Raw genomic sequence first — 9,413 nt, 5'->3', positions numbered from 1 at the left:
AAACTTGATTCTACATTACCTGAGGATGCTTCCATATAAATATGGCCACCCATGGTTTTTGTTGTTTATGAGAAGAAGATTTTTAAAGATTTGTCCTGTATTAATTTTCATATGTAAAACTTTGATAGTTCATTGTGGCCCTGTTCTACCCCTGGGGGTCATGACTTGAACAAACTTAAGTTTTAGTTTCATTTTCCCTGACCCAGTGGCTCTTGAGAAGATTTTTAAAAGATGGTACCAGATTCCCACTATTTCTTGATTATCTCCCCTTAAAAGAGGGCATGGCTCTTCATTGAACAATCTTGAATCCCCTTCACCCAATGATGCTTTGTGGAAAGTTTGGTTGAAATTGGCCTGGTGGTTCTGGAGAAGTCAAAAATGTTAAAAGTTTAAAGATGGACAGATGGACAGACAGCTAGATGGAAGCTGCACAAAATGAGATCAGAAAAGCTCAGGGGCCCGTTTTACAAAAGAACTTACGACTAAGACCAAAAACTTCAGATTGTTGTAATATTTGCAAAATTAATATTTCTCTTTGAAATAGTTTGTGTAAAAGTATCATACCACATTCCTTTTAAAAAGTTTAAAATAATTTTCGATACATTGTTTATTAAAAAGTTATACAAAGAACTAAATCTGGTCTTAAGTTGTAAGTCCTTTTGTAAAACGGGCCCCAGGTGAGCTAAAAAGGACTCTCTGATTCATTTCAAGGACACACTGCTATTTCTTGGTATAGGTGATCACATGGATGAAAAATTATATGGCTCTCGACAATACCCAGAAGCAATGGTTAATTGTATGATAAGGAAAATATGAAGAAAAAATCTTCACTGTAAATACAGTCTTATTGTATTGCAAATACAATTTAAGTCCTGCAAAATAAATGTGATTTGAAATAAAAGAACAAATATTTAGTAATTTATTTTTTATGAAATATTGTAATTTATACACTGTACTCCAAAAGGCAAAAGCTGCCACACCAAAATTCATTGTAATCATAATGTCAAAAAGAACCAAATTGGGCTGTATATACTGTAAATCACTATTTATTCGCGAGAACTTTATTTTCGCGTAATTACGCGAGACAGTGTGCTCGCGAAAATTTAATTCTCGCGTATTATAGCATTCCTTATGATTATATAGAGTAATAACCACAATTCGTGAAAATTTTGTCTTGCTAATCAAGAGTCAATGACTATCTCGCGAAAATAAGGTGTCGCGAAAATTAAGTGATCTACAGTAAGGTTACTGAAAGCAAGAATGGATGAAGTGTTTCTCAAAAATATGTTTGTAACTATATATAGTTCACATCAGAATATAAGAGGTAGATATTTTATAATTTTACATAAATTTCATATCAAGACTTCTTAAAATTACACAAGGCACTTTTTACTAAATACAAAAGAACCTGCATCTCAAATTTTGTAGAGATTCATTTTCTTGTATCAAAAGACAAAACACTGTTTAAAATTTTAAATACACTTGGAACAATTATAACAGTTATCCCTCCAAATATCATGTACACCACATTCTATAATAGACATGAAGGATGTATTCTGCTGAGATAACTTGCCTTCTTGGAATTTTTCATAAAAAATAAAAAAAATTCCTTCTCTGAAAAGTTATGATCTGGAATTAAACTTTTCTTCATATTTTTTTTAATGATATCAAGGATTCAAAATTTTAGATAATAAAGGGTTAGTGGGAAAAAAATGTATAGTTTGATGGATAAAACCAGAGGAGTTCCGTAAAAATGGCTGTCACCACAGCAGTATCAGCAGATAGCCCACTTACCTAGCTCATCCTTGCCAAGACAGGAGAGCTGGGCAGATTAAAATTTAGCCAGTTTACCTAGTTCATCCTTGCCAAGACAGGAAAGCCAGGTAGATTAAAATTTAGCCCGCTTACTTAGCTCATCCTTGCCAAGACAGGAGAGCCAGGTATATTAAAATTGAAGCAGTCTCCCGATTGGTCACCAAAATTTGTGTTAAATTGTGGATTTTTGGGCTATTGCAATTAACCGAGGAAATGAATATTATTGTCACAACTGATTACGTTGATGGCTTAGAAAAATATGATGTCACAATGAACGTCTACAAATTGTCATCTCAATACCGCGTAGCAATGGGCAATAGATTCAGGACAGAAACACCCTGAATTAATTATTAGTCCATATGTTCCTAGTATCACAGAGTAAACAAAACAAATCAAGACCAAGGAACCAGGCTAAATCAGCAGAATACATCCTAAAGAGTTATTGTAAGGCATGACTCATTGGCTAGGTGCTCCTTGAGGCACTGGGCTTTATGTGTTAGACATGACACTGTGGACTTTGGCTAGGTACTCCTCGAGGTACTGGGCCTCCTCCTGCAGTGTGAGGTCCAGGTAATCCTCCTCATCCTTCGGGAGGTCAGACACGAGGTCCTCTATGGTCCTCCTCTCCTCCTCAGAAGTCCTGTGGGATGGTCCAGCCTCAGATTCAGGGGAACTACCTGTACATAAATACCAGACTCTCACTTTTCTATCATCATACAAGTAACTGAGTAATAGCTCATTTCTCCAGATTTGGAATATCCAAATCACTGCACTTTCAAAATTACATATACAATTTTTACAGTGTATACAGGGAAAGGGCCCATATTGGCACATACCCATGTCCAAGACTTATATGGGCTAATAGAGGCTGTGCTATGTAAGATTTTAATACATGTAGATACGGTACATGTATATATTACCCCATATCCAAGCCTTACCTAAACTGCTATATACATGATGTGCAATATAAGACACTTTTATTTAGATATCCCATGTTCAAGCCTTACTTGAACTGCTAGAGGAACTCTCGTCTGATGATGAAGGTAACAGACCCCCTCTCTGTATCAATTCCTCAAGGGCTTTCTGTACATTTCCACTAAATAGCTGTAAGGCTCTGTTGGCCATAACAGGGTCAAATCCCATTGCCACCACCTGTGGGAAAAATTTTAATATCAGTCTAAACATAAATTTTACACCATTTCTATGGATTTCTTCCAAACTTTCTAATTGTCATACTTTAATCCCCATGTTTGTTTTATTTGTAAAAACCAAAATAAGGATGTGTTAATTTTTATTCTTTTAAACTTTTTCTCCCTCTAAGTTTGTAAATGATACTCCCTTTTACGGATGTTTCCATGACTAATGAATGGAAACAAAAACAAGAGGCCCATGGGCCACATCGCTCACCTGAGAAGCTTTGACCATTCTGTTCTTTACCAGATTTCCCCCTTGTAATACATAATGCATCCCCACCCTACCCCACTGATCATAATTTAGACATTTTGAAATCTACACTACCCCAGGATCCTTCCATGTGCACATAAGTTTCAGCTTTTCTGGCTCAGTGGTTCTTGAGAAGAAGATTTTCAAAGATTTTTTCTATATATTTCTATGTAAAACTTTGATTCCTAATTGTGGCCCCGTCCTACCCCGGGGGTCATGATTTGAACAATTTAGAATCTACAATTCCCCAGGATGCTTCCACATATGTTTCAGCTTTTCTGGCCCAGTGGTTCTTAAGAAGAAGATTTTTAAAGATTTTTCCTATATATTTCTATGTAAAACTTGGATTCCCCATTGTGGCCCCGCCCTACCCCTGGGGGTCATGATTTGAACAATTTAGAATCTACACTACCCCAGGATCCTTCCACATACGTTTCAGCTTTTCTGGCCCAGTGGTACTTGAGAAGAAGATTTTTAAAGATTTTTCGTATATATTTCTATGTAAAACTTGGATTCCCCATTGTGGCCCCGCCCTACCCCCGGGGGTCATGATTTGAATAATTTAGAATCTACACTACCCCAGGATGCTTCCATATAAGTTTCAGCTTTTCTGGCCCAGTGGTTCTTGAGAAGAAGATTTTTTAATGAACCCACCCTATTTTTGTCTTTTCTTGATTATCTCCCCTTGTTAAGGGATTTGGCCCTTCATTTTAACAATTTAAGAGCCATTCTCTGTAATGATTTGAAATTTTATATAGGAGCTGTGGCACACATAGTCTCAGAATTTCTCCAAACTCTCTATGATAAAAGTCATTGATACCCTAAACTGAAATCAGGCAAAAATTGGTTGCTATGCTTTATAGTTACCATGGCAACATGTCTTAAAGTTCGAAAAATGGCATATTTTAACATGTTTAGAGCCCCATTGTTAACATTTGCGGCAAAGCAAACAATTGGCAATGACTGTTTCCAAAAGTTGAAGGTCAGATGTCTCAAATGCATGATAAACATGTTTGGTAAATCAACTATTACATACGTTACTATGGTAACAAAGTATTCAAAAGTAAAAAAAAAATATTCATTGAATTTTATAAATTCATACACGTAAAAATAAAAAGCAATTATAGGATGAAATGTGACCAAATAATAGAAAAAAGAGCCTTGAAACATATACCAAGAACAAAATATGATATTTCATATTGGTTGGCAATGGTTGCCAAGGTTTTTATACCAAAGAGAGCCTTCAAAGTAACACTCTGTATTTTTAAATCTGATCCTATCTTTTAAAAAAACACATTTCCCCATAACTAATGATCAATTTTTAAAGATGTTGATGTGCTCCTTGTTTTCCCATTTGAAAAAAATCAGATTAGATTCTTTAAATAGAGCGTTGCTATGGAAATAGTCAGAAAATATATGCTTAAAAACCTGAAAAATATTTTCTTTCCTTGGATACGTACCCTTAAATGTAGATTCCCAAAACTTTTATGATTGATATTTATTAACAGCTAACCTGACTTTTAATTTTGACTATCATCCAATCTCTAAGTGGATGCAAGAAGTTGGCACACAGGGTTTAATATTGATATAAAGTTCACAAAATCGAACATTTTCCCTTCTTGGTAACCATAGCAACGGTGTTGTATTCTTCATCAAATTTTATCAATATATGATATTCAACTTCAGTTCTAACAGATAAGTACTATTCAAGCTGAGTCCTTTAATTTGTTTCTTGATTATATGGCAATTTAATTCTTAATGCAGCGAAAAATAATTCGCTTTTAAGCACTGGTACTTTGTTTCCATGGTAACACTGCAAAGTAGCAATTATACCCAATTTTTCTCATGTATTTGGTGATGCAAGGTCCTAAGGATGCATATTTGCCAGTCTTGAATTTTTATGTTTTTCCTCAAGAAAGTAGCATTAACCCAATCTTAGTTACTGGTTTTGCATGGTTACACTGTGTTACCATGGCAACCATAAAAGTTAGTTATAGAATAATATTGCTTACACTTATATACTTAAGGTCAAACATTTTCATTGTTTTTCTTAAGTCGTTGATTGAGTTTGAGCATGTAACACCAACCATTAGTGAATACGGAGTGTTTTTCGGCATATTTCAGCATTTTAAATGTATTCCAAATGTACCCTTGGATACCACTTACTTAGAGATATATTCTAAACACTTTCTTTACAGTATAAGTGACATTAAGGTGTCATGTTTTTGTGAGAATGGTTTGTTTGCTTTTTCTAGTTTTTATTTAGCCACAGTCAAGATTTAAAGTGGCTGAAAATCTTGATTTTTCAAATTTTTCCGGCTGTTGCCATAGCAACCGAGACACTTAGCAACGAAATTTTGTTTGATATTTGTTTCTGGTGTCAAGTACTATGCATGGGTGAAGTTTCATCAAAATCGGTGACCATGCGTGGCAACGAAGTTCAAGTGGTTACAGAGAATGGCTATTAAATTCCCCTTCACCCAAGGATGCTTTGTACCAAGTTTGGTCAAAATTGGCCTAGTGGTTCTTGAGAAGAAGTCGAAAATGTGAAAAGTTTACGGACGGACAGACGGACGGACGACGGACACATTGTGATCAGAAAAGCTCACTTGAGCCTTCGGCTCAGGTGAGCTAAAAACTGGCTGCTATAATTTATAATTTTTTTGCAGCATTGTAATTTGTTTTTTACACATATACCTGAGCAATCATGTCGTCTGTGATGCGGATTGATTTCTTTTCTGGATCTGGTAGATGTAAAAGCTCAGGATGTAACTGTAGAACCTACAGATGAGGAGAAATTAATGAAAATTAATAACATTAAAGCAAATCTCCTGTAGTCTTGAGGTAACCTATCTGCTTGAGCTCAATTCATGATGAGTGGCAATCTCCAGATGAATTTATTCAACGACAATGAGACATACTGTAAAGCATATTAATCACTTATACAGATGGTCAGTCTAAGACATATTTCTCACCTCGAAAGCCTGCTTCAGATCATTGTCTGTCTATCTGAGATCAGTTTTACATGTACATATATTTCTCACCTCTAAAGCCTGGTTCAAGTACAAATGTAGTTGTCTGTCTGTCTGTCTATCAGTTTAAGACATATTTCTCACCTCTAAGGCCTGCTTCAGGTCGTTGTCTGTCTGTCTGTCTGTTGTAGGTCGGTATTGCATATATTTCTTACCTCTAAGGCATGGTTCAGGTCCTTGTCTGTCTGTCTGAGGTCAGTATTACATATACTGTAAAAGTATTTTTTTTCCGTGTTGTTTTAATTTACACTATGTACGCGGTCACAAATTTTCCATGGAAATTTGTCCAAGCATACTTAATATAAATATAAGAAATATAGTGACAATCTAGAAAATCCGTGTAATTTTCTACCTGCGGATTAAACAGATATTGAGATTTCACGGAATTAAGACCCCGTGGAAAAATGTACGTCTACAGTATTTCTCACCTCTAAGGCATGGTTCAGGTCATTGTCTGTCTGTCTGAGGTCAGTTTTACATGTACATATATTTCTCATCTCTAAGGCGTGGTTCAGGCCATTGTCTGTCTGTGTGTCTGATGTAGGTCGGTATTACATATATTTTTCACCTCTAAGGCATGGTTTAGGTCATTGTCTGTCTGTCTGAGGTCGGTATTACAAATATTTCTCACCTCTAAGTCTGGTACAGGTCATTTTCTGTTTGTTTGTCTCAGGTCGGTATTACAAAATAATATTTCTCACCTCTAAGTCTGGTACAGGTCATGGTCTGTTGATTTGTCTGAGGTCAGTATTATATATATTTCTCACCTCTTAGTCTGGTACAGGTCATGGTCTTTCTGTCTGTCTGAGGTCAGTATTACACATATTTCTCACCTCTAGGCCTGGTTCAGATTGTTGTCTGTTTGTCTGTCTGAGTTCAGTATGAGCTTTTGTTTTCTCACCTCTAAGGCCTGGTTCAGATCGTTGTCTGTCTGTCTGAGTGCTGCTGCTGCAGCTCCTTTACCATACCCCATGCTGACCAGGTTTTCATACAGGGATACATTTACCCTGAAATCATCAAAATGTAAACATTCTGTTAACTCCTTCTTAATAGCAACTTAACCTGTTCATATTTTTCCAGATTTTATGCTCTCTCTCATGAGAAACACTGCTCACCTTTTCCCTGAGGCTGTTTCTCCCAAATCTTTCTGAATTTTCTTCATTCTTCGCTCCTCTTTAACTTTCTTCTCAATCTCTTCTTTCTCCTATTGATTTTAAAATGATGAAGGTTGATTTAACAAATATTCAGATTTCTTGTAAGAATCAGAGAATACTTCAGATTTTTTTCAGCACAAAATTTTCCTAAAATTGATAAAAGGCATCATTCAAATTTTTAGGATATTAAGTTTTTAAGTCCATCAGAATTTAAAATATCAAAAATAAATTGGAAAGTCATGATATTAGTGTGGATTTATTCTCAATTTGCTCTCTAAAATGTACATTGGTATAGGTGTGAAAAACACAAAAGGATAGAAAATGCAATGAACATCAATCAACAGACATTGAAATAAATTGTACTAGATATTCATTAACTGTACTTAGTTTTAAGCTTTTTGTTCACAGAATTTATTGCAGATATTGGTTTTCATGCAATTTGTACAGACAAGTCAATCCTAATTGATATGCTCAAATAAAAAATTACAACTGTTTTTATTTGGTGACAATTTGCATCACAACCTGTAATTCAAGACTGAGCAGTTCAACATTCTAGTAACATTGGAAAATTCAAATTTTATAAACTCAATGTGTTGAACAGAAATTGTTGTAAAAAAAAGAACACAAAAAAACTTTCTTAATTATCAACTCAGGTAAAGAAAAATACCTTCCGTTTTTCAATAATATGCTGTATTGCTTTGGTGACGTCTCCATTAGTAGCTCTTAATCCAAGACGACCCTCTCGTTCATCAAATCCCATCATCATAACTAAACAAAGTACTCATATTTACTCACACAACCAAATCAATTTAAATACCAAGTATGTAAAATCACGCAGTTACGATAACATAACAGACCGACAACATCGAAACTATGGAAAAACTGGTGAATAGTAGTACCTTGTGAAAGTTTGTTTTCATCAACTTTAAGCCTGTTCAGTTCTTCTTCAGCCTATCATAAAAGATTTTATCAATTTGTTATCATTCTTTACTAAACATTTTCAAAAAATTCTTTCTTTTAAATTGATGTATCATTCTTTATGCAATTTTCTAAATTAAATATGAAAAACATCTTTCACATCCCCATCCACCACCCCTTTTGATCATGAATCAGTTGTACCTTTCTAAGCAATGAGTGTGCCTCTGCTATCCTGTGATGGTGGAAAGCCACGATGCCTTGTAGAAGATGTAGTTTCATGTACAAAGCTAACTGTGTTCCTGACTCCCCCTACAATGACAACAGGAAATAGAAACAATAAAGCAAGATCTCTAACTGTCAAAGTAAACTTTTATCTGGAGAATAAAGTCAAACCTTGACAGCAGCCACTCTTTCTAAGTTGGCTCCATAACTTCTTATAAAGCATTCCTCACTGGACCTCAGTCGTTGGTCTGAAAAGAAAGATTGGTGTAAGAGGAGTTATTGTTCTTTGAATGCATAAGTACTGCTCGTCAAGCGCCTGTGCAATAATACTGTAAAAGTCGTAATTGTGTGTGGTTGATTGCACTGACTCATGTAAAGAATCAGTTTTCTCTGAAGTACCTGCATCTGGCAGTTCTTCTACATTCTGTAAACACAGGTAACACCACACAATGTCCAAACATAAAACTGCATAGTTATCTACAGCATTCAAAATGTTAGCTCCACACTTCCTACAAAAAATATCATTTTATATACATGTATGGTTTACTTTGAACTTTGGTTTCTTGAACATTGATATCTCAGATACCCTGGATATGTCGAGGTGAGTTGGAAGTCCCAACTACTCTTTCTCAAAGTATTTTAACCTTGATGTCTTCAACTCTTGAATCTTTGGATGTCTCAAAAAAATTTTCTCTGTCCAGTTGAGTTTCAGTAGCATTGTTCAAACAGTATTTATTTATCATTTGTGAAAAAATATATAAATCTAGAATTTTTAAAAAATAAATACTGGGAAAAAATACTAATCTCATTCTTTCAGTGTTATATTTCA

General features: G+C 35.1%; 1 protein-coding gene across 1 annotated transcript; it reads right to left on the bottom strand.

Annotated features, from left to right (window-relative positions):
• Positions 1–946: 946 nt before the first annotated feature.
• LOC134258012 (NEDD8 ultimate buster 1-like) lies at positions 947–9,093 on the bottom strand (the record flags this gene model as incomplete). The annotated part of the gene is made up of 10 exons (XM_062740573.1): positions 947–2,492; positions 2,823–2,967; positions 5,956–6,039; positions 7,192–7,297; positions 7,406–7,494; positions 8,112–8,212; positions 8,344–8,395; positions 8,564–8,671; positions 8,756–8,832; positions 8,984–9,093. Coding segments are annotated over 10 exons (1,060 nt in total), but the record flags the coding sequence as incomplete, so codon positions are not given.
• Between the last annotated feature and the right edge of the window lie 320 nt (positions 9,094–9,413).

The sequence above is a fragment of the Saccostrea cucullata genome, unplaced genomic scaffold, assembly GCF_032062105.1.
Source record: "Saccostrea cucullata isolate Sc308-1 unplaced genomic scaffold, CSIRO_AGI_Scuc_v1 ctg15722, whole genome shotgun sequence".
NCBI lineage: Eukaryota > Metazoa > Mollusca > Bivalvia > Ostreida > Ostreidae > Saccostrea > Saccostrea cuccullata.
The sequence above is the reverse complement of the archived record's forward strand: the minus strand, read 5'-3'. Positions and strand labels throughout refer to the sequence as shown.